The sequence below is a fragment of the Manacus candei genome, unplaced genomic scaffold, assembly GCF_025592945.1.
Source record: "Manacus candei isolate 608988 ecotype Guabito, Panama unplaced genomic scaffold, ASM2559294v1 h1tg000028l, whole genome shotgun sequence".
Lineage (NCBI taxonomy): Eukaryota > Metazoa > Chordata > Aves > Passeriformes > Pipridae > Manacus > Manacus candei.
The window spans coordinates 31958354-31983361 of NW_026138076.1; the positions used below are offsets into that span (position 1 = coordinate 31958354).

The 25008-nt window shown below is 36.5% G+C and overlaps 1 protein-coding gene across 3 annotated transcripts in view; it reads left to right on the forward strand.

Moving 5' to 3' along the window:
* TBCK (TBC1 domain containing kinase) overlaps positions 1 to 25008 on the forward strand; it is a 99352-nt gene that overhangs the window by 15427 nt on the left and 58917 nt on the right. For all 3 annotated transcript variants that reach the window (XM_051789633.1, XM_051789631.1, XM_051789632.1), the window contains 11 exons: positions 13547 to 13661; positions 15163 to 15236; positions 16193 to 16334; positions 16848 to 16908; positions 18218 to 18279; positions 18891 to 18952; positions 19671 to 19819; positions 20765 to 20903; positions 22360 to 22459; positions 24337 to 24386; positions 24758 to 24887. In XM_051789633.1, coding sequence (XP_051645593.1) covers positions 13547 to 13661; positions 15163 to 15236; positions 16193 to 16334; positions 16848 to 16908; positions 18218 to 18279; positions 18891 to 18952; positions 19671 to 19819; positions 20765 to 20903; positions 22360 to 22459; positions 24337 to 24386; positions 24758 to 24887 — 1084 coding nt within the window. The remainder of the gene's footprint in view (positions 1 to 13546; positions 13662 to 15162; positions 15237 to 16192; positions 16335 to 16847; positions 16909 to 18217; positions 18280 to 18890; positions 18953 to 19670; positions 19820 to 20764; positions 20904 to 22359; positions 22460 to 24336; positions 24387 to 24757; positions 24888 to 25008) is intronic.

The window sequence follows — 25008 nt, forward strand, 5'->3', positions numbered from 1 at the left end:
CTCCCTGTTGTGATGACATGTATTAGTTTATAGATCAAAGTGATGCACTTCCTAATGGCTTTTAGAATGTTAGTTGTTAGCTATGAAATTCCTAAAGCACCATTGCTTATTGGCCTAGTTGCAAAGTCTCTTTGATCACTTGCATTTGCAGACTGTTCTTCTCTCAGAACTTTCCATTCTGTTTCACTTTTAAGTAGTGTCTGTACCATTGATACAGGGATACAGTTTTTTTTGAGCTAAACACTAAAATGTACCTAGGTAGGCTTTTAACCTTAGATATTTAGATTTTTTTTAAAATTACATAATAGCCAAGTTGTTTGTTAAAATAATACTGTTGCAAAGTCTACTGATCTACAGAAAATTCCTGGCTTTAGGACAAGATCTGTGCGGTGTTGCAAGGTTTGTTCATAGCTTAAAAAATTCTGTTGCAAATTTATGAAGTGGGGGAAAGGGGTTTAATTAGGAATGTGTCTTGTTACTAATGCCTTATCTTCCTATAGAGGTGCCTGCAAGAATTAATAACAAAAAGTCAGTCCTGTCTGACTGCAAGGACAGCATTATTTATTGTTAGCTAGTCATGATTTTTAGAATTGTGAGTTCAGTTCATACTGCCACACAGCTGCAACAATGTTAACTGCAGTAATAACTACACTTCATTCTCAGCTTTTCTTTTAAAACTTTTCATTGATCAGGTTATTAATGAGGTTTTATTTTCTAGTGATTCTGAAACCTCATTTTTCTTCTGCTCTTGCAAGCACATCTTGTAAGATCATAAACATTTGGTACAAGTCAATTCCAGCTGTTTTGCTGTTGTGGCATTTACAAAAATAATAAGACACTGTCTTTGCTTTCCTTTATAGGGAAAAAAAACATTTAGCACTGTGAAACCACGTTACAGTCTTCTGTATTTTGTGCATAGCATGTTCTTGAAAGGAGAGAAGCTAATATGCAAACAAATTGGCTTAAGGGAAAAATATGGATTAATTTTTTTATAAGAATTACTTTTGTGGATATTCCCCAATTCATTTTCAATGCATACATTTGTTATAAAACCAAGAACTATATACTATAGGAATGAAAGCCTCTGTTGAAAGACTCAACCAAAAGCACTGTTTACAAATAAAATATATATAGCTTTTCCCTGTTGTGAAAAATGTAGCTTTAAGCAAAAACTTTTTAGAAAGCTTCTTCTCAGTAATGATATATCAAATTCCTCTGCTTGCTGTAGAAGTTGAAGTATGTCAAGACATCTAGTCTTGTTATGGCATGGTTGCAGAGTTTTTCCTAAGAGCAAGTGTAGATTATGGCCCACTCCCCATCAGAATTAAAACTTCAAAATGCTGCTGTTCTGGTGATTGTTTCTGAAGAAGTATTGCTATGACACTGATCTTTGTAGCAGATAATCCTCAGCTTTGGTAAAATCACGGTTGTCTTTATCAAGTAGATACAAGGTTACACCTTCCAGTTTATGAGTTCTGTCTGGATAAAGACAGCAGTGACAAGAGGAAATCCTTCTGTCATCCTATTGAGCTAAGCCTGAATTGTATAGCAGTTCGGGTTGAAAAGAGGCTACTTTAGTATCTGAAAATAATGTACCTTGAGCATATGAACATTTGTTTTATGAAGAAGTGCTTCAAACATAGACTGTAGGGTAGCCCACTGTTTTTTCATGTGTGTATGGCTGTGTATTACAAAAATGTTTTCCTTCTGGCCTTGGTATGTAGAAGAAAGCTGCACTAAGTTAACTGTAGCATAGTTAGGCAGTTTTGTTAATATTCCAGCCCACTTCCTTTTTTTCCTGGCAAAGACCATGCTAGAAAACTCTGTGCAACTCTTTCTTAATAGGAAGGGGCAGAAAAGCAGTGATGAAATTAATAAACAGTATCCTGTTAGCAAACCTTCAAAAAACAGTAATTTGGAGTGGCTAATGCAAAGACTACTGACTTGCTGACTTGACAGAATTGCTGCTGAACAAGCATATGGCAATGTCTGTTTTAAGAGTAGTATTTAAAGCTTTGAATAACTTTTGGATGTTTATTGGGTGCATTAATGACACAGGATGGACAGTTTTGGTTAATTACTGTAACTTTTGATAACTCTGTAGGTTCCATTAGAAATTAATGCCTGGACATCGAACACAGTTTTTGTTTCTCAGTGTGGATTCATTAAAGGTATCATCTGATTATAAACAAGGAGATTGGAAATCATATTTTTAAATTCTCTCTAGTGAATGATAGTGATGAATATAAAAGATTATTTTATTATGTTCTTCCCTTTGAAAGAGCACTTTCGATGTGCTCGAGGTCAACATAGTGTTTTATAACTGACATTAGGTCAACACTTAGACTTAAAAATTGTACTTTAAAAAAAAGCTTACATTACACTAAGCAATTGATAATATGTATTATAACATAAGCTTTTTTAAAGTGTAATTTTTTCCTTCAATCATTTATATATTTTTGATGGAAAAATATGGAAGAATGGTGTTCTGTAAACTTGGTCTAATTGAAGTTGTAATTTTATGTTACTAAAAGACTCAAAAATCTGTAGTGGAAGAGGAGAATAATGGGCCAAATTATGTTCTGTTAGGTAAGTGCTGGGTAGATATCCCCAGCTCAGAATAGAATTTTTATGTAGAGAGTGCATTAACTGATACCTGAATTTTTGATAGTCTTAACATGCCAACTTCAGCCATTGGACAGTGTCTTCAGAGTGTGCAAAGCAGAGCTTCCTCTTTTAATAGTTGAAGCGATGTTGTGTGCTAGTTTAAAGGTAAACCAGCAGGGGAAATGAACCCAACTCAAAAGAGAGATTATAAATCAGAATAACAATTTAATAAAATAATACAATAAATACGATTATACAGACAAACAATTGGTTTTAACCCCAATGTATAACCCAGCACCCTGGGGCATGAACAGAGTGGTGTTCGTTGGGCCCCCTGAGTCCAAAGTAAAAGGAGAGGGGAAAAAACCCTGTTGGTGAGAGTGCTATTGCAGTCTGGTCGAGAGTGGTGGTTGCAGTCTGGTTGAAAAGTGGTGGTCTCAGTCTGGTTGAAAGTGGTGGTCACAGTTCTTCTCTGGATCCCACGAGTGGTTAAAAAAGTCCCAAGACTCCAAGATTATATATATCCTCTGGTTCAGGGAGGAATGCCCAGTACCTCCCTCAGGGCGGGGAGTTCCACAATGGGTGTGAGGACAGGAACATTCTCCTATCTCACAGGCCTCTTAACACCCAGTTTATAGCCCGAGGAGTCAGGCTGCTCTGGGCAGATGGTGTAAATGGTCTATTGATAACAGTTTCTGGGAAATGGCATGGAAGGCTATAGAATACACAGTTTTGGGTTACACCCATACAGTGATGAACTGGTCCCAGCTGTTCTAACTAGGACATGTTGCAAAGATTTTTTCCACTAAAATAACTGTGCTCTCAGATAGGAAGGTACTCCAGATCTCCACAGCCTTCTGGCTGTATGGAAGTAGCTAAATATGTGTTGACCGAATCTTTACTTTGCTGGTGTAAAAATAATACCAAAACAAGAAGAATAATTCTTGGTCTCCATCTTTGCTATTTATGTTCCTCAGAGGTTTTCTTGAAGGAAAGGGAAGTAGATTTCCTCAACTTCAGCTTTCCTACATTACAAAAATCTCAAATCTGTCAAGTTGTGCATCAGCAAAATTTCTCATCTGTGTGGTGCTACAATGAGCTGAGTGAAGAGTAGCTGGCTGAGAGTACTAGGGTGAATTTATGCTGATACTTTTGGTCTGTGTTTGGCCCCAGACACCTGCAGTAGTTTATATTCTCCCTACCAAGTTCACTGATAAAACAGTGAATTCATCCTTGGAGGGAGAACTTCTGTATAAACTGTTTTAATTTGTGTTCTGTGATTGGCTAATGTCCGCCAAGGGCATTTGAAGGAGAAAGTGATGAGGAGGGGAGGAAGGCTCAACCCCTGACTCAATTAGAAAAGACCCCCAAAGCAGACTGCATGTGCGTTAGGGGATTTCCGAAGCTCTTATGCATGCGCAGAAGAGATGCACTTACATAATAGGGGGTGGGACTGAGGGCCTCTGGCTGGGCAGTGCTGGCCACACCTGGGAGGTGGTGGTCACTCAGTTAATTGTATAAAAGTAGATAATGCTTTCTTGGAAGCTGCTAACTTCACACCAAGGACAACGTTGCCTTTGGCAGGGACGCCTGCCAGTTTGTGAACTCACTGACTCTCCAAGGATGCAGCTTCTGCTGTGGGTAATTATAGGCATGCTAGGTCAGTAAGATAACTTTATGGGCAACAGCTGGGTAACTGGAGAGGTCGTACTGGGGCTTATTTCTTTCCTCCTTCCTCCCTTTTGGGTTTGTTTGTTTTGTTGGCCACCTCTTGGTAATAAATATTGGTTTTTGTTAAGCTTTTAGCGGTGTCATGGTTTCAAGTTTCAGTATGTCTCGAACCCTTCCCTAATACACTGAGAAATAATGAAAATGTTTTGTGGAGCACCTTGCTTTGGTACTTGATACACACTTTCACAAGTCTCTATAACCACCTTTTATACTGCCCTATACGCTGAAAGGATGTGCTATCCCTAGTGAATTACAGGGATCACATGGACTTTGAAATGTATGGTATTCTTCCTCTGAACTTTATTTTTCTGCAAAGTCAGTGTTGCCAACTCTTGCCAATGTATTGTAACTATCATTTTCTGGTTTGTAAAATGATAGCTTAGTACAGTTTTTCACTTAGATGTGATTACTTCACAATATTTTCTTCATTTTGGAAAGAAAAATTTTACTAATGTAGCTGTAACCGTGAGCTTTTGTAATCCTTCGCATGTCTTCCTCATAGTAGTAGAACTATTCTTTTTGAAGTAAGCCTCATGAATGTGTGGACCTGCTGGCCTTTCTCTATTATTTATTTATTAGTCATTCTGAATCAAGCATCTACCTTTTCTAATGGTTCCCACTGTATGAAGTTGTTTGGTTTATTTTCGTAACAAAGGTTATGATGAAAAATCCGAACCTCTGATTTTGTTTTACCCTCAACTCTCCAAACTGAGATGTGATCTTTGCTAAATCTATTACTTTTTTGGTCATATGTTTGTAGCAAGGTTTGCTTGCTACAAAAGTCACTTGCGGAATTGTTATAAACTTAGGTGTCTTTAAAAGCATAGAGTCTGAGCCAGATGCTGATCTATAGTTGCCAGCTGGCATTTTGGGATACAAATGGCAATTGTTTTTCAGATACGTCTTTAACATGGAGGAACATAAGGAAATTGGCACTGCCTTCTGTGTGACCATTCATCACATCTTTAGAAGTCACTTTTCCTTCAATGATTGAGTGGTTTAAGACTGGTAATACTACTACTTGTACCATTTACTGCATAGTAAACGTTTCATGTCAAGGGCTCTATGCTTTAGAGATACCCTATGCCTAGAAGTTTAGATGCTGGTGCATTCACATACAAAGGAATGATGGTCCTTCCCTAGAACATGGTATTTGATGCCTGGTTTGGAACTGACTTAACAAAACACCCCCAAGCAGCTGAAGATCTGATTTAGTGCCTTTTATGGTAAAGGAAGAGTATCCTAGCTGCATTTAATTCCCTTATCTCCTTTTTATATGTTATCTGATTGTTTTCCTGGGTCTGTCAGACTGAGATAGACTTTGTATGCATTTGTTCAGATGGAGTCCAAAAGAGAACAAAATAAAGATTTTTTTGGAGATCTGACTTCAACTGATCTTAATTCTACTCCTACATTTTATGAGTTGACTCCTTTTGGAGAAGGAGAGAAGAATGTGAGATGTGTTGTTTGCTTCACTGAAATGCTGGCAATGTGAAGTGTGGAAAAACATGTATATAATGCTATGGAAGTTAAGTTCTTTATTGTATATTTTGAGGTCATTGTCTTGTTTTTTCTTTCATTAGGTCTTGTTCTCCTGTTGTCACCTGTGCCTCTATTTCTATTGCGTTACTTATGTCAGAATGTATAGTCAGTGAGAAGAATGCAGAGTCTCTGATCTGATATTAAATGAGGGCTACTTTGCCTAATCTTTAGTGATTGAAATTTTGTTGATTTCATTGCACTTTTTGGTCCAATAAAGTATTCCTATTATATCTTTTACATATGAGCCAGCTGAGCCTAAAATGCAAAAAAAGTCTTTTTTTTAGAAGTTAATCAGGGGCAAGATTGAAAACTGGGAATATGGATGTATCTTTCCTGTTCTGTGCATTAAACCAGATGGCACTAAAGATTTCATTAAAATTGTGCTTTATAAGGTGTGCTTGCTTTTCAAAAGGACTTTGTTCATTTGCTCCCCCATCTTTTTGGTCGAATGCTGGATGTCCTAAAGGAATTCAAGGTGCAATGTATGAATTCTTTTGTTTTATGAGGAGCAGGTACACTTAAATCATTCAGAGTGATAATGATCTGAAAAGTCACCTGTCTTTGTGTTCAATCTGCTCCATATATGAAGTTGTTCTTTATCTGTGCCTTTATGCATTGTTTTATGGACTTTTTTATCGTACATTACAAGTTGAGACCTTCATAAAAACATAACATCATCCGTGTTGCTTTTAAAGTCATACTTGCAGCTTAGAATTTTAAAAAAGGAATGAAAGGACTTTGAGTTTCCTCAGATGAGCAATACAAACTTGTTGAAGATATCCTGTGTGAAATAATTCCGTGCATGAGTTAGAGACTTCCTGAGGACTCTGTCTATAAAATTCTTTTTTTTTTTTATTTGTTCTCTGCTTGTTGCATTCCCTTCCAGTTCATTTCATTTTGATAATGTGAATGCATTTCCAAGTAAATTGGCAGTGTTTACAATCTCAGTCCCTAGTGCCATTTTTTAATCAAACACATAATAAAGTGCTAAATAAACCATTCCCACCTGCATCAAACTCTTTATGTTCTATATAGGGTATTTTGTAATTTATTTACCCAGGAAGACCCAATTTATCTGCACATCTGGTTTTCAACCCAGTTCTGCTTTTTATCCAGTTTTCCAGCTGGTTGATTGAGGCATAAGGAGGTCAGATGGCTTTCTTGAGGTCAGGGTAGTGATTGTCTCAGCTGGGATTATACCCAAACTTTATCCATTGCTGTAACCACTTGGCCACACCACTCCTAGCCAGTCTATCCACATTGTTGGCGGTAATGGAACTAACTGCAAATGTCATTTTCTTTGTTTTATAGTTTTGCTTGTATTGAAATATTGTCACTTTTATTAGTTCAGAAACATTACATCTGTTAACAACCTGGTTCCCTTCTACTTTGAACAGACAATTTTTTGTGATGAATCTCCTTCCTGAATTCCAAATGGGTGTTTGTTTCGTGAGTTCTGGGGTAGTGATTGATGATGTTGCTGGTTTGTGTTGCTCTGGTGTGCTTCCTTAGGGCAGACCCTGTCTGACACTTCTCTTTGGAAGAGGAACCCATTTTTTTGCTCCTGTGTATCAATGCCATAAGCTTCATGAGACTCCTCGTTGCTGAGATTCAATTCCTCTAGAGTTTAATTGTTTATAGCAATATTACAATGTTAGAACAAGATGCACAGAGTTGATAAAGGACTTATTTAAGCATGCATTTCTCTGTATGTACCCATGGATTGTGAGTCTGAGGAAAGAGGAACTCAGAAATATGGATTCATCAGCATGATCTTATCCCATTTAGTCTTGCTCTGTCTTCTTGAGAGAGGTCAAAATAGTTGTGGTTCCAGTTTTTATTATCAATTTTGTCTTTCCTTGAGTGGCCACTCCATTGAAGAAGCATGACTTAGTACTAATCCACATACGCATCTCTAGTACATACAAAAATTACAGGACACTGTACAGTTAAGTAGATAATGAGTCTTGCTTTCTGATACCAGTCCTGTGTTGTTTTTGAATTCCAGTGGGGCCTCTGTTCACTTCACTAGATGAAACACTGTTATTGAAAATAGTCCATTAAGTGCTGATTGTGCTGTCAGTACTTTCCAGGCACAGCTTTTTTCCTTCTACGAGATGGATTAGGCACTCCATGTTGACTGATACAACATGATAGCATAAAAGGAAATTGAAATTTACAACTGCCCCTAACCACTTAAAAATACCACAGATGTATTTGTAACAACCAGAAATATTTCTCCTTTCCCCATGATTTTGCTTCTGCCTCGACTTTGCTTCCGAGCCCCAGCGATTTTTGCTCCTGTTCTGTTGTCCAGGTACATCAATGTGTTCTGATTTAACTGGTGCTTTTAACACCAAGATCATGGGTTTGATCTCTGTATGGGCCATTCACTTAAGAGTTGGACTTGATGATCCTTGTGGATTCCCTCCAACTCAGAATGTGATTCTGAATTCAAGCTACATCTGCCTTGGTCACAGTCATCAAAAGGATAGATGGCGTAGTCTAGGAGAAGGTAGGACTGGAGACAGTAAGCAAGCAGAAAGATCTTTTGAGATACCCAATTACTCTCATATTAAACTATTTTATTGCAGCACTGAGAAAGGATGGAGAAGATGTATTTCCAGTTAATGCTGTGAATGCACTTCTCTTAAGACAATGAATAGAGTGAATTTGTGTGCCAATTGGCATTGATTTTCTTTTAAACTGGAGGAAAAGAAACTTGTGTGAACTTGTAACTTCCACAATACTGATATGAATGCTGCAAATTTATCTCTTCATTGTTTCTTTTCTCACATTGGAATTCTTTTAATCAAACAGTTTAATAGGCCAAGCCTCCTGACCCCAGCCATCTCCAATTTTCAACTGTATGATCTACAGTCCTCTTGTTCTTAAGCATTCAAGATGCTGTGCATCAAGTAGTTTTCCCTTCAGCATTCCGTGGTGTATGTAGGGACTACTCTGCTGCTGGCTGTCAAATGCAGTTTTCTGAAATTGCTTTTCCTGCTCTGGAGTTAAGCAATGATAAAACAGCGAGGAGATTTTACCAACTGAATACTTGATAGCTGTGGATTTCCACTGCAACTAGTAAGTGATATTATTAGACATAATATCTAGGAGGCAAACTTTTTTCATACAGAAGTGAGCTTGAATTAAAGAGTTTGGAAGCCAGAAAATATCAAGGAATGTTTCATATATACTTTCTTCTGTATTCCCTGTCTCCTAGGCATCCACCTACTTTTTTTTTTTTTTAAAAAGGATAGTGGTCTCATATAATTTTTTATCTGAGCTAGTATGACCATTTCTAGAATTTGGAAGTTTTTTTATTTGTGAATGTTTCCAACCTTTTTTGTTTGATGTGGTGTTTATGTTGATCTATGGTATGGGCAATTCTCTCTGTTTTTTCCAAGGTGCTGCTCAGTCACTACTGGGTGAATATGATCACTCTTAGCTCTCCAATCCCCTGATTAATTTCTGGGCTTATTGTCTTCACTTGATTCCTGATAAATCCCTCTTTCCTAATTTCTCTGTTTATTAGTATGTGATCCTTTTGAGAAAGGTAAGACTCTTGGTATGCCAACTTCTTCTGGTACTTTTCCCTTCTTGTACTCCTCCCTTTCACCCTAGCCCAGAAGCTGTTCTCAGTCAGATGAAAGAATGTCCTGGGTGCACTGAGAAGAATCTTTGCTTCCCCCCTCATCCTGCCCTGTCTGAATCCAAGAAGTGACAACCGTGTCATAAGCAATCAGATTATTTCATATGTGGGTTTGCAGAACCACAAGAGGTTGAAACTCTGCTAAAACATCTGTTTCCTGACAGGTTACATTTATTGTTCTTGAAGTAAACTTCCAGAAAATGACTTCGTGTCCTTAACAGTAAGAATTCAACAGACTGGAGATCAGGCTGACTGCTAAGTGGAAAAGTTGATGGTTTTTGTGAAGGCACGGTACGGCCACCTGTGTACTATTACATTGTGGAAATTAGTATTACATTTGTCTGGTATCACTTTTGTTATGACAAATTCTGGAGGTAATAAAACAATCCTCATTTTTGTGGGTTTTTAAGTCAACTTCCCTTCTCTCTCCACCCATGAATGCCATGCATATGCCACTCTTAAGCATGCTGGGTTTTGTACTGTTGGCTGAACTTGCTCATATCAGCTTGTAGAGGTTTTTTTCTCCCCCCCTCATACTTACAGGATTAATATCTGAGGGAGGAATTCAGTTATCCTTTGTACTTCCTTTTCTATGGTTTTATACATTCAAGTTATAGCCCCAAACCTGATATTGGTTTTAATCCTTATATTGTTTTAAGTCTTGATTTCTAGTACGAAGGATCACAAAATGGCCCCTCTTCGTGGTGATGTTTCTTCTTCTCCAAAGCAGGCAATGATTAAATCCAAGCAGTTTAATTTTATATCAGTGTACAGTCTTTTCATTTGAAGATAACCCCTTTTTAAAAACCTAGCCAAGTAGGCTACAGCTGCGTAGATTTTGGTATCCAGACTGAGGATTAAAATGAAGCTGGTTCCTTGAACATTTGCTGGTAGTTGTAGCAAGATCATGCCTTGTCTTGTCTGTGGAGTGTTCCTTTTGCAGAGAACCTGCTGTTTCTTCTCTTGCTCCTCTTGGTGGAGAGGAAAATAACCTTATACCAAGTTTGTTAGGAGAGCTAGGAAACTGCAGTGCATCTCACAGTTACATGCTTTTACTTACTGCCTCCTGCTATATTGCTTTGAGCAGTGGAATGATTTCCTTCACCATAATGTAAAGTCACAACTGTATTCATCAGCTGCTAAGATGAAGAGGGTATTTCATGCCACACAACTGTTGTCATGGCTCCCATTAGGTCAGTGGTGTCGCATGGTTGGTGTCAAATCTGCCACGCTTGCATGTGGCTGCCTCTTCTCCTGTGTTGTTTTTAGTGCTTTTGCTGTAGGTTTTCCCTTTACCTCCTCTTAAAGGAGGGTAGTGAAACCTCTGCAGTTCCAGAGGCCCAAAGAGCTAAACCACTGCCCTAGATCTGTCATAGTTCAGCACTAGCTAGTCAATTGAAAAACAGGCTTCCAGATAATCAGGGAAAAAGTTTCTGAATCTGCTCAAAGCTCACCACCAACACTGGATTTTACGTGTCCTCCTCTTTTAGGACTGAGTTTTCTTTTTCTGTTTACATTGTGGGGTTTTTTAAATGTCAACTCAAGCTGAAGCCTGAAAGCAGCTTCATGAGTGCACCTTCTCCACTTGCAGAACACCGTTGCAAGGCTTGTGGTGTTGACAGTGGCTGTACCTGAGACCCACTGAAGGAAGGAGAGAACCTTGGTACTCACCTGCAGCAAGGCTGGGAACATTTGCTGAACTTGGCCTTGGGGAGTTTAAAGGAGAGAGATCTCTTGTTATTGCTAACAGCAACAAGTTGTTAGGCCCTTTGCAATTAAGTGAAAATCTCATGTGTAATAACCACACAGTGTGTTTTCCCCAGTAAATAAGAACTACATATGTGCAGCACTATGAATAGCTTGTTATACAGAGTTCCTTGTCTCCTGGGGAGAAGGTGTGCGTGCTGAAGGACGAGGGTTAGGTACTTGGCTGACCACTTCTGCCCAGCAGGGTGGCATCAAGAGTTTAAGAGCACTGAGAATTATATGCAGTGAAAAGTAATAATAATTTATGTGTTCGTGATCGTTGTAATGGCGTTGAAGGGTTTATCTTAAAGAGCAAAGAATCCCAAAGCAGTATTTTCACGTATTTGTCCGTGTTCTGGTTTTGTATGAACTGCAGAGGATGAAGAATAAATGGGTGGCTGAGGCCCCCTGGCGCCAGCAGAACACACTGCACTTCTCAGGCAAACGGCCCCAAATTGCACTTTGTATTTACTTTTATTTTTCTTTAATGCGTTATATTTATTTTTATTTTTTAATACAAAGAAACACTTTCTAGGCTAAAATATCTCATGATGTAATGATTTTTATATGCAATTGTTTCCTTACTGGAAACATGAATACTCTTTTCATTTATTTTTCATGTCTTGTTTTGCAAAGCTGTGCAGAAAATGAGAGAGGGGACTGTATTTGGAACAATTATCATTAATATTTGCATTACAAGCAAAAAAATATACAAGGAAACTGAAAACTTGTAAGGTACTTTTTTTTTACCACAGTTATATCTCTGCCCAAGAACGACTGGGAGAAAAAACTACACAGCTAATGGTGTCTGATGCTGTGGTATAGTATTTAACTTGGGGGTGGGAGGAATGGGGAAAAAGAAGTGCTAGTGAAGGAGGAGCAAGATTGTTGTGGGGTGTTGTTTTGTTTTTGTGGTTATTAGCCATGAGGTTTTGGTCAAATCACTAAGACCTCAAGAATCATTTTCAAATGCTATGATCTAAGATACAGTAGTGTGGACAGATGCTAGCATAGATTCCCTTTGTGCTTGAATCATAGCTTAAAAGTGTATATTCACAACTAGTGTAAATTAGTACAGAGCTCTTCTAGGAAAAAGATTATCATCTAGAGAATAGCTCCATGTAGGGTAACTTAGTTGTGTCTCTTTTCAATATTTCTGTGTTGCACTAGTCTCAGAATTTCCTGGAAGTGTGACTTTTGTCAAAATCTAGGTTTTTTCTCTTGGAACAAAGTTTTGTCATTCCATCGGGTATGAATAGCAGCTAATGAAGGTGTATAAATTAATTAATTTGGGTGTTTAGTCAGCTAGTTGGTTTGTCACTCTAAGTAGTCTATAATACTCCTCATCATCTTGCTGTTGCACAAATTTTTAATAAGCAAGAGAAGGTGATGACATCCTCTAGAATGCTATTATATGTTACTCCTTAACAATGAAATAAAAAAAGTAGAATGTAAAACTAGGACTTAATTAGTAGATATTCTTTGCTTTTTGGACATTTTATAAACCAGTGCCTTCAGAGAAAAAGTTGCCAAACAGACATGAAATGTCTGAGGGGGAGTGGGCAGAATGAGGAAAGTGAAAAATTAGAGGGAATCTCTCTGGATGACATGAGATCTGTGGCTTTTGTTCTTATTTTGGGTACACTTGGGAAGCCTGTTACTCATGGTCTTTGTATAAATTTCTGATCACTTGTTCACAGAAACTCCTCTTTAAGTCTGTCAGTTCTTACAGTAGATAATAACTTTTGTTAAAATACACAGTTTTGTCAAAATGTTCTGGGTGGTAAACCTCATTGTTTCTTTCCAAAGATGATGAGGTTGATACTTCCAATGTTGTAAAACAATATGTGCTGAAAATGAAGTTTTCTTACGTTTCTTTTGTTTCTTATTTCACATTTGGAGATGACTGAAGGCTGTAGGTGTGATCTAGGCAGGTCTCTATTTTCTAAATAAGTTCTAGTTAACATCTGAGTTTCAAAACCTCATTAGGTGAGGTATTGAATCATAGTTTCTATCACAGAGAATATTTTCTACTTTGGCATCATTTTCTGCTGTTCTTAAGGACCAGTTCAGGATGAATCAAAACCCTAGATTTTGGGGAGTTGTGTATAGCACTGAACATATCCTACTATATTCAATAGTGATCCCTTAAACTGTTCTGGAATTGTAAATGTCTCACTTGTGTTTGGAATAGTTGTGGAAAACTGTATTTTCACAGATGAAACGTTCACTTTAACATGTTGTTGGTTTTGTGCCTTTTTTCAGTTCTTCAAGGGTCTTATGCATAGCATATGAGGTTTTGCAAGGTTTGCAATACATGAATAAACATGGAATGGTCCACCGAGCACTCTCACCTTGCAACATTCTTTTGGATCGAAAGGTACAGCTACACGAATGAATCGATGGCTTTGTTTGCTAATAACAAGTAGCATTCTGTGTTGTATATGGAGACTGAACAGTCACATGTCTACTGATGGGGGGAATAAAACCTCTGTATCTGAAAAGGTGTTGGTTTTGTTTATTTGTTTTTAAACTACAGTTTTCCTCTATTTCTGAAATTTCAAATGTATTTCAGAACTTATTTTTCTATTTTCACATTTTACTTTATCCCAAACCACATTTTTTTTTCTCCCTTTTTTTCTGAAAGTGGTAACTTAAGTCTACTTGTCATCACTGTAATTAGTTACAAGACCTTCCTGGCTGTTTCAGTAGGAAAATACTTCCTATGGCTATTTCGATGTTAATAGTGTTTCATGGCAGTGTGATGCTTGACTTTTAAGATGTTAGCATATTTCTTTGTTCATGTTAAATTATTCAAATTTAAGTGTCTCTCAATTCTGTTAGACTATTGATTTGGCAGTGTGGAATACTGGTTCTGCTCCTAAGAGTTCAGAGAAATTAATAGCTACTCTTGTACTCAGAGCAGCTGCTTCATTTGAACAGACAGCTAAAGAGCTTAACCTTTCTGCATAACCCCTCTCTGCTTCCCCTTCTTGCTCAGTTTAGATAGAATAACTAGATCCTCCCCTTGAAGGCAGAAAGAGAAGAGAGGACAAAGGAAATAAGAAACGTATTTTTTTATATGCTTGTAAACAAATGAAAATCATAATAATGCTCTAACATGCAAAAGTACTCTAGGATTTTAAGATATTCCTAAAATCAATAAAAGAACAAAAGAGGGCCGTGAGACCATAAACTTCTAAGCTCTCCCCTGCCCTTTGAGTAGCCTTCTCTGTTGCACCATCTGGAGGCTGGCTGAGTGTAATTCAAAATCCAGCAATAAATAAGACCTCAGTTTAACTTCTATGCCAATTTTTTGTTGTTTTGCTGTTTACTTCCTGCCTCCACAAATAAAAGCAAGCACCTGAAAAAGACTTTTTTTTTAAATAGGACTTGATAGAGGTAGGGAGAGCAAGATAGTAATGAGTTGATGGAGGGACTGGACAAGCACAAGCAAGATTGGTTAAATGGAAGAGGTGAGGGGATAGTGGTCATGTTTAGGAAGTTCTAGGAGTCAAACAGGATTGTAAACAGTTTACAAACAGGAAAAATGTTCAGTAGAATATTTAAGCCCTTTTGATTTACTGAAGCTATACTGTAACTTAGAAAGGTCTGATGTTCTTGTGTGTGTTCAGAACAAAATGATTACTTAATGCTCTTGGGAAGTAAAAAGCCTTAGAAATAAGGACCTTTGTAACTTGCAGTGAACTTTTGCATAACAGATGATGCAGAAATATGACAGTGACTTTTTCTAGAAATCTGTCCTCTGACAGCTAATGCAAATTGAAATAATTTTTTGATCTTTTTTTCTTTTAACAAAAATGCAGATTCTTGCAATGTCAGATTCTGCTGCTCTTAATAATTTATTTTTTCCTTTTCAGGGACATGTGAAGTTGGCTAAATTTGGACTCTACCATATGACAGCTCAAGGTGTTGATGTTGATTTTCCTATAGGGTAAGGGTGTAGTTACACAATAAAAATACATCAGTTATATTTTTTCAGGAAATATGTTTTGAGCAATCATCTTTAAAAATGTGCTGTACGCGCAGGTTATAGTTTGTTATTTTAATGTGTATCTGTTGCATACACCCCTTACACAGAAGCTTCTGATAATGTCATTTAAGAGGTGAAATGGATGAAAGACAGATAATGGGTACTATGCAAGCATCTTGCTCTAGCTATTTGTTGTCAGTCCCTGCTGCCTGGATTTGCCTTCAAATGCTAGTAGTTCCCTCTGACCTGGATTCCTGATTTCAAATTTAGGTAAATGCACAATCAATGCTTCATTATTGCACGCCACTGTAGGTTTTTTTTGTCTCATTTATCATTTTGTGATTTATTTTCAAAGATCCTACCATGTGACCAAAATGACATGCTTTATTGCAGTGGGGTTTTTGCCACTTTAAGTATTGTAATGAATTGTTGACAGAAAAAAAAAGTGATAGTATTATTTTAAAATTATGTAGAAGGTATCTAGCAGGTGAAATATGCCCTCAACATCTTTTGTTACTTTTTTTGCAAGTTCAAATGTTATTTAGTGGGAACACTTGATGAAGAATACTGCCACCACCACCAAATACGAGTCTAAGATAGACTAACTTAAAACACTAATACTAAAACTCAATGTGCATTTTCTCTGAGATATGTAGACATTCTATTTTGAAAGCTGCCATTTCCTCCCACAAAAAGACTGAGCTGGTGATTGAGATTTGACCTTTTATGTAGTAAACACTATATATTTTGCAATTGGAGTGAAACTTTGCTATAATGTGTAGATTTTGACTGAATAAAATAGAATGGTCTGCTTTGTATTCTAGTTTCTCAAAATGCAAAATTGTTCTGATTATATAATGGAAAGGCACACTTTTTGGACAGACGGGATGTTACTTAATGTTGCTGCATCTTTCTAGGTACCCATCATATCTGGCACCTGAAGTAATTGCACAGGGAATAGTCAAACCCAGTGATCATACTCAGTGTGAGAAGCCTCTGCCTTCTGGCCCTAAATCAGATCTGTGGTCTCTTGGTATAATATTATTTGAGCTTTGCATGGTATGTAAGAGGATAATTCTCTTGATTTTAACTCTTTGGGAATAGTTTAATTAACTTGATTGCTATTGAGTATGGGATTAATGACACTTTGCCCATCGCCCAAGCACAAATATCAGAATATGTTAGCATTCCTACCTGGACAGTACTGGTGGTTGTTCTAGTAGTAGGATGCATATTGGTGTGTAGGATGCTTGATATGAGTGTATTGCTTGGATGAGTGTATGTGTTAGCAATGAAGGATGGCTGCCTGTGGAGCCACAAGACCACAACTACCAGGCTGTTCCAATTGTGAGATATTATCAGTGTTATATTTTTTCTTTCTGATGGCATGAAACTATTTCTGCTATGGTGGGGTAAATAACATTTTCTGTTCTTACAGATACTTTTGATACATCTAAAATTCACGTGTAAAAGCTTATTTCACTGTCGTTGTATATAGATGGGATACAATGTTATCTAAATATTTTCATGTAGTAGTATTCTACTGTTAATTTGACTTTGTTATTTGTTTAGGGGAGAAAATTATTTCAGAGTTTGGAGATAGCAGAAAGATTGAAGTTTATACTTATGTTAGGTAAGTAGCACAAAATGAATTTTTCAAATTTCCAAGCAGTTCTACAATTAGAGTTTTACAGACTAATCAGCTTGTGATGCTCAGACCTAAAGCAATTTACCTTTGTCATCTTTCATGTCCAGAATTAAATAGGCATTTGAAGCATGGCTGGTTTTCTAGGGAAAGTACAGAGGTGGGTGCCAGGAAAAATAACCTTGGAAAAGCTATGAGTATGTTAACATAAGGGCAAACTATTAAAAAAAAAAACATGCTCAAGAATGGTGGTCATTTTCATCGTTATTTGTCGTTTTGTTTCAGGAGGTTTCTGAAATAGGTTAGGAATTGTATGATGCTAAAGAAAACTGTCCCTGCACTAGCAGTGCTTGTGTAGTAACTGCCCAGCAGGGAGAAGCAGGACTCAAAAGAAAAGAGAGCTGAGAAGTGTTCTATTGCATCTGGGCTTGTTTCTGGCTTCACCTGCAAACTGTAAAACATTACTGTAGATGTGGAATTCTTGCTTAATGTAAATAAGTATGGAAGTGGGACTGGTTTTGTGTGGTTTAAAACTTTATTTCTGGTAGGGTTTATGTATAACCATGGGGAACGGAAGGGCACCAATTTGCAATTTGAGGCTTTAACAGTAAGTTATTATTATCCAGAGCAAATAGTAATATTGTTAAAGTTAATTACTATCAGGAGAAACATCTTTTTCCTTCAGCAGTTAGCGCTTAGGTGCTGAAATTCTGCCTGTTTTGGAGCTTTGTTAACAAAGCTTCCTGAAGCATTTCTGTCTCCTTCAAGTTGAATTCAAGTTGTGAGTAACCTTTATCCACTGCAAAACATTTAGGTCCTGACTCAGGAATTATTTACTCAATAATGTGATGAAAACAAGTTCTAAAATACCGCTTACCGATAACTTACCGTTATCTGTAAGTAGCAACAAAATGAAAAATTACTTCAAGATTCTATATGCAGGTACCTTTAAGGGATTTTTTTTTTCATTTTTTTCACTTTTTCAAGTGAAAAGACTATTTTAATTTATTTGGCAGAGACTGACAATCTGGAGCTACTAAGCCTGCAAGAAGATTTTCACTGTTAGCTTAGAAGTGCTGCTCAACTTTCCTTAGGCTTCAGTTTTCTGTCTGCGTAGATGATAATAACTTTCCTTTCTGATTTTGATAGTTTACTTTCAAGTGGTGTGGCAATGTTAATAAAAAGCCAGTATCAATAGTGGTTTTTATTGGATTGGAGGTTTATCTGATATCCTGTTTAATTGGTATCACTTTTTTCATAGTCTTTAACTTTTTATTGTTCTGTTTGTTTTTCAAAGGCTGTGTAGATGATATTGTAACTGTATTGGCTGAAGAACATGGTTGTCTTGATATTATTAAGGTCTGTGAACCTGGTTTACTCTTTCATGCTGTCTTATCTATAATACTTTACTATTTTTTCCATAATATTTTACATGTTTATTTTTTTAACTTATTTGGTCACTTATTGTATTGCAATATGATGAAAAATTTTGGAGTTTAAACTATTATCTAAGATCCTTTCAATAGCTAGCACTGGTAATATTCTTTCCTAAAGTTGCTGTCAGTCTCAGTAAATGTTCTCACCCACAAAAATAAGCACTAAATTTTAGTGTCTGCATATTTTCAGACATTATGTGAAAGGATTCTGACTATTAGGAGAAGAAATTTCCCAAGTATTGCATTTTTTCAAGCTGGCTATAGAGTATCTAAATTTAAAAATAAAAGTAAAAAGCTGCATACTTTGCAAATTTCTCAGATTTTTTTTCCCCAAATCAAATGTAGGATTGGGAGGTGAGAATAATTGCTTCCCCAGCATTTCAGTCTTACACAACTAACCTCATATGTGTAGGTGTGAGATTTTACTGCTCTTGTTGGAATAGCCTGTATGTTAAAAGTTAAGCATGAGCCAAGTGGCTTGCTGAATTAAGACAGTAATAAACAGACCTCTTCCACATTTTTCTTACATTTCAGGACCATTCTGAAAATGTCATAGCTCTGCTGAAGAAATGCCTTACATTCCAGCCTTCTAAGAGGCAAGTATTCAGTTCAAGGGCGTAATACAGCACGTGGGTTCCTATGAAATTAGAAGAAACGTTGCTGAATCATTTTTTTTTTTTTAAATATTGACGTTTGGACTACATATAAGAAATGCTCGGTTCTGTTGCTTTTCAGTGTTTAAAAGGAAAGAATTAGGGAGGGGACACAAATCAGAGGTGCAAAACCTTGAGATTGAATATGAGAATTTTGGGAGAAAAATATTCAGGCATTTGTAGTTCTAAGTTCACAGCTTTTACTGATTCTATGTCTGGAAGTTGATGGTGGTTGCCACAGCTCTATTGTAACCAGAATAAGGGCTACTTCAAATCTCTCCTTTCAAAGAACTTTTTCATTATGTCAGTCCACTACAACTTCCTTCTGAAAATGGAAGTATGCTTTTGTTCTTTAATCAAGGCTTTGCATTTGTATTTTTCACATTCCTGCTTTGAGCAACTGAAGGGGAATTAATAAAATAGTTCATATTCACATTAAGTGAAGGTGGGATCTAAATTTGGGCTATAAACAGACTGCATGGTTTGTTTTACTTCATGAATTGAAAAACATTAGTAGGCTGTTCTGCTGTTAAGATTTCTGAAATCCAATATAATTTAAAATAACTTACTAGTATTTTTTACTGAGGATATTTCTCACTGAAATATAACATTTTTGGAAGCACTTTGCTGTAAGTATTTTATTCTCTTTTCTTAATTCAAGGCCAACTCCAGAGGAATTGCTGAATGACAGTTTGTTCAGGGAGGTATCCTCTCTATATCCTCCCTTCCACAAACCTTCTGGTCTGTTCTCATCTTCTCCAAGGTGTGCTAATTTAACGCTTCCTGAAGACATAAGTCAATTATGTAAAGGTAAAAGCAGGTGGTGGGATAAATGTCATAGGAGGGGGAAGGAAAATAAAATGTTATTGCGTTTTCTCTCCAGAAGTTTATTCAAAGAAACTATTAAATGTTACAACACTACATTAATGAAATAAGTTGTTTAATGGACAGAGGTATAGGCAGACATGTTTTGAGGGATGTATGCAAGTCAAAGGAGGACATATTAATTTTGTGCTTCGACTTCAGGGAATAAATATTTAACATTAGTATTCAAGTCCAGGTTGCAATAGCAGTATCATCTTTTGCCTTTAGAGTTTGGACCTGTGCATATACGAGGTAATTCTCTTCCACTAAATTCTGTCGTGGATTGATAATTGGATTCTGCTTGATCATAGCATCAGATGATTTTTTGAAGTATTGGAAAACAAAATCCTTGTGAAAGAGGTCACTTTCTAAGATAAAAGGTTATACTTCCAAGTTTTGAACTACAGTATGTTCAAAGTGTTACCACTCTCAAGTCCTCATTAACTTTTTCTTATGAACGTGGAGATGTTTAGAGAATCTCATTATACGTTTTTGGAGACAAATATTTTATAACCTATTACAGTGAGTATGGTAGGTGAAGGGAAGAGAGATTATAACTATTCAGTATGAATCACTTGTTTCTTATTTTAAGTCTTAATGCTGTGTTGTATACAAAACAGTGGTTTGTTTTGTTTAAAAACACACGGAAAGCGAAAGTCCACACTATGTATTTGTTTGAGTGTTTCAAGGCAAACTGTAGAAATATTTGCTCTTTTTTTGACTTCTTTCCTTAATTTCCTAAAGGGCACTTGCAAAGAGAAGGTCACTTTTCCTCAAATTTCACATTAAGACCTTTCAAGCATATTTTTTTTTCAACGATATGTGTTTAGAGTTGTAAGAAGAAATACAGACTACCTAAAAAGCTGTAATTTATGTCATTTCTCACAATAGATGAAGATAATGATTACTTAGCAGAAAGATCAATTGAAGAGGTTTATTATCTCTGGTGTTTGGCTGGAGGAGACTTGGAGAAAGAACTTGTCAACAAGGAAATCATTCGATCAAAGCCACCTGTCTGCACACTTCCCAAGTAAGGATGGAGAAGCACTTTAAGGAAAAGGAGGATGGGTGGATGGAGAAGGCTAGTAATTTTGAGAGAACATATTTAGTTTTAACACCTGTGTGTGTGCAAAATATTGAAAATAGCATTCTTGAACAACAGGAAATTGTCACTTCCCCTCTTACCTAACTTAAGGCATTATCTGAATGCCTTTTATCTGTCACCTACCTCATCTTCCTTTTGTTTTCTGAAATTTGAAAAGATGCAGGAAAAGTGCAGAATACTGAATTGGAAGTCCCTAAATTTTGTACACTTTCAAATCACATTAAGTTTTAGTAATAATGTCTCACTGTGCTTCAACGGCATATTTTGTAAACATAAATTGTTTACATATTTGTATACATAAATTGTAATTTAATTTAATATGTAGTGCAGCAAATTCTCACATTCTGAATTCCCTCTCATAGAGCAGCAGTGCTGAATGGTCGATCCAGTTATTCAGCAGATTAGCTGATCAATTTTTTTAAAAATGCTTGGTTTTATGACTTACAAGTCTGTAAAAGCATTTTAGTCATTACTACTTTTATCTTACTGCTACACGTGTTGCAATTTTATGTAGTAATTCATATTTTAATCTTATTATCTGATCTTAATAAACATAATTATGTGCCGATATATATCAATTTACTATTTTGCAGTTTAAACATGAAGTATGTGTACAGCCAAAATACAATATCTTTAAAAGAAAAAAAGTGTGGAACTAGGTGTTTTAAGTGATATTTTAGTGTCAAAATTAGTGCGAGATTTTGAGGAATTGCATATTTCTTTGCCCATAGGTAAACACAGGTGCTTTTGAGTTATGAGGCACAAACATTATTCATCATTAAGGTGAAAGACTTGAAGATCAGGTGTTAATTTCAAAAAATACAGTCTAACTCCATCTTCTAAGTGATACTGGTAATGATAGCTTAATTTCTGAAAATCAGTTTCATGTGATCTGCTTTAAAAATATCATAAAATAGAAAATTTGTGGATACTCTGTCTTGGATTCATTTGTATCCTTAGGTGGACTTCAACAGAAAAGGTCTGGGTCAGACTTATGCTTAGTTTTTTTTTTCATGATGGAAAATGGCTTTCATATGATAATATTTTATTTTTGGTTTTCACATTAAATAGCAACTCTGATCGGTGACACATCAAGGAATAAAAGGGAGTATTAATCCCATATCTCATTACTCTTCCTTTTGCGTGCAAACCAAAGTTATAGAAAACCTGAAATGTGTTTTACAACAAAAGCTGTCTGAATAATTTAAGGTGATTGTACATTCCCTTGATAGCAGATTTCATGCTATGCAGAGTCAATACACTATACTCTAAGAGCTAATACTTTGTTTTAAAGAGGAAACTGCTTGATGTAAGAAATTTTTTTTCCTAGCTCAAGTCCTGTGTTACAAAATGACCTAATTTTTTTTTCTTCTTTTTGAAGCTTTTTATTAGAAGATGGTGAGAGCTTTGGGCAAGGACGAGATAGAAGTTCCCTCCTAGATGACACAACTGTGACTTTGTCTCTGTGCCAGCTCCAAAATGTAAGAGTAATATTGTGCGCTTTTTCTTACAACCTCACTGCAGAAACATTTGTTTAAAGGGAATATGTAACAGGAGCTCCTGCTGCTGTTTCTACAAACAGAAATGTTACTAATTCCAAGAGAACACTTCTTAGCATCTGTGTCAGATTATGATTTATGCTATTAAACTGCTTTGTCTGCAAAAAGTTACTAGGTTTGATTTATCACCCCTCCCTTTCTTTTTTTTGTTACCTTCTTTGTCCTGGTGTAGTGCAAATAGTTCTGTAGTACCTGATATTCTCCACAATTGCTAAAGTGACTGGATAGTGAGTGTCTTCTTGTGTGCTTTAATTGGTGTCTGTAGATGGCTCACATTATCCAAAAGAAAGATCAACTCACTTCAGTTTCAGCTCCTTAAAAGCTTTATACTTAAAGTTGGATACCAAGTTTCCAGTAGTTAATTACTAATCTTTGGAATATATAGCTATGAAACAGCTAGTTCAAAAGATCTCTTCAAAGCATTTTGCAGAAGTGCTGTCATGCAGTTTTCTTCCATCTTCAGTGGAAAACATCAGCGTACGATAACTCATGACTTTACTTGATGTAATGATGAGTTACAAGATTTACTCCATATATCACTGAAATGTTTTAATTGTTCATATGTCTTTGCACATGTTTATTGCTCTAGAATTAGGAATTTATACTGCAATAGCAAATACAATTCTGTCACAGTGAAAAAAAAAACCTTTCTGTATAATTACAGGGCTTAATACAAAAAGGAATGCAACCCCTGAAGTCTTGTTTTCTGCCACCTTAATTTTGGGGGCAGTGTGTCAAATACTGTGTAAATGTATTTCTTCAGTAAAACTTGACACAAAAATGCATGAAGACAGACCAAAGAATTGGGATACTTTCTTTGCTTGGTTGATGTGGTTTGCATGGCAGGAGGGAGGTTAACAGTATGCAATAATTACTATAAAGTTGATGCACACTGCAGTTCCTACTGTTGTTCTTATGAAAGGTCAGCTTTTAAGGCTTTTTTTAAACTTTTTTATCTGAAATTTTGGATATTGCTGCCTACTTCTATAAATACAGCAGAAAATAAGTATATACTGAAATTTCATTCTGAGGACGATGCAAGCCTGAACCTTGCACTATTAGTTGAAATAAATTTTTGAACTTACACAGTTCTTCAAACACCTTTTATAGAGCAGAGCATGATGCTTATAATCAAAAGAGGAGCAGTACTGAATGAACTGAGAATGAACTGTTCTGTCAGTCCCAGGAGGAACAGGCTGTGCAGTATGCCTTCAAGTTAAGGATGGAACTGCAAAACAGAGCACTGCAGGGAGCATGGTATTAAACATTAATCTTGATGCACCATAAGATGTCTGAAAACTCCAGTGAAAAATCCAGGCACGTTTGTTCATCACCTTTCCTGAGAGTGTCTGTATTTCCTAAAAGAAACTCAAGTTTGCATAACTCTTGAACTGATTAGAAACATAAAACCAAGCTGTGCAGTTGCTTTGCAGCTACTTGGATAGGAAGTCCATGAAGAAAGATTAGGAAAAGAAAAAGAACTATGTAATACTATTAATCTCTTAATCCATGATCATTAGAAGCCATTTTTTGTGTGGAAATAGGTTTATAGATGAGTTATCTTCAGGCAGGAGAAATTCCATCAACTCAAAAGACCTCTGTTAGTAAAAGGTTTTAGTGTTAAAAGCTGTCTGTATGCCTCTTTGCTGACAGAGTACCGAGCTAATGCTTACGTCTCAAGGCAAACTACTAAATTTGGCAAATGAATTACTAATAAATAGTTTTTGTAATCCACTAAGATTTCCACTTGAATTCTGAGCAGCATTCTAATAATGAATTATTTTTCTTCTTCACTTCAGAGGCTGAAAGATGTTGGTGGAGAAGCATTTTATCCATTGCTTGAAGACGAGTAAGTGCGTCTGTAAATTTGTACATATATAAGGAACTGAATTTTGAGTTATTAGTTTTATTTGAGTGGCACACTGCATAGCTAGACCTAACTGTCTCCCAAAAACAAAACTAGCATGTCTTGTTTGGCTTTAAAAGTTGAGGGCTGGTAAACACTGCACTTAGGGCTCTGATACCAAACTGAGGACCTTAGCCTGTTTCTCTGTTCTGGAGAGAACAACTCAGCAGAAACTCAACTGTTTATGCTGAATATTCAAAATTATCTATTTATGCTTGTTTCTGACTCAGAAATACATCATAGGATATTAAATTTTTTTCAGTGATTTGTATTTCATGCTCTTCACTACTACTATCCTAGCTCTTTCTTTCCAGCCAGTCAACTTTACCTCATTCAAACAGTAGCAATGAGCTCTCTGCAGCTGCCAGTCTTCCTCTGATCATCCGGGAGAGGGACACAGAGTACCAGCTAAATAGAATTGTCCTGTTTGACAGGCTGTTGAAGGTATGGAATCTTTCTGATGCTGGATAATTGGATTTGGCCTGTTAATTGGAAGATTTTTAAAGGACTAAGTAATTGAAAAAGGAAGCAGTGATACAAGAGACCACACTGGGAAAGGGGAAGA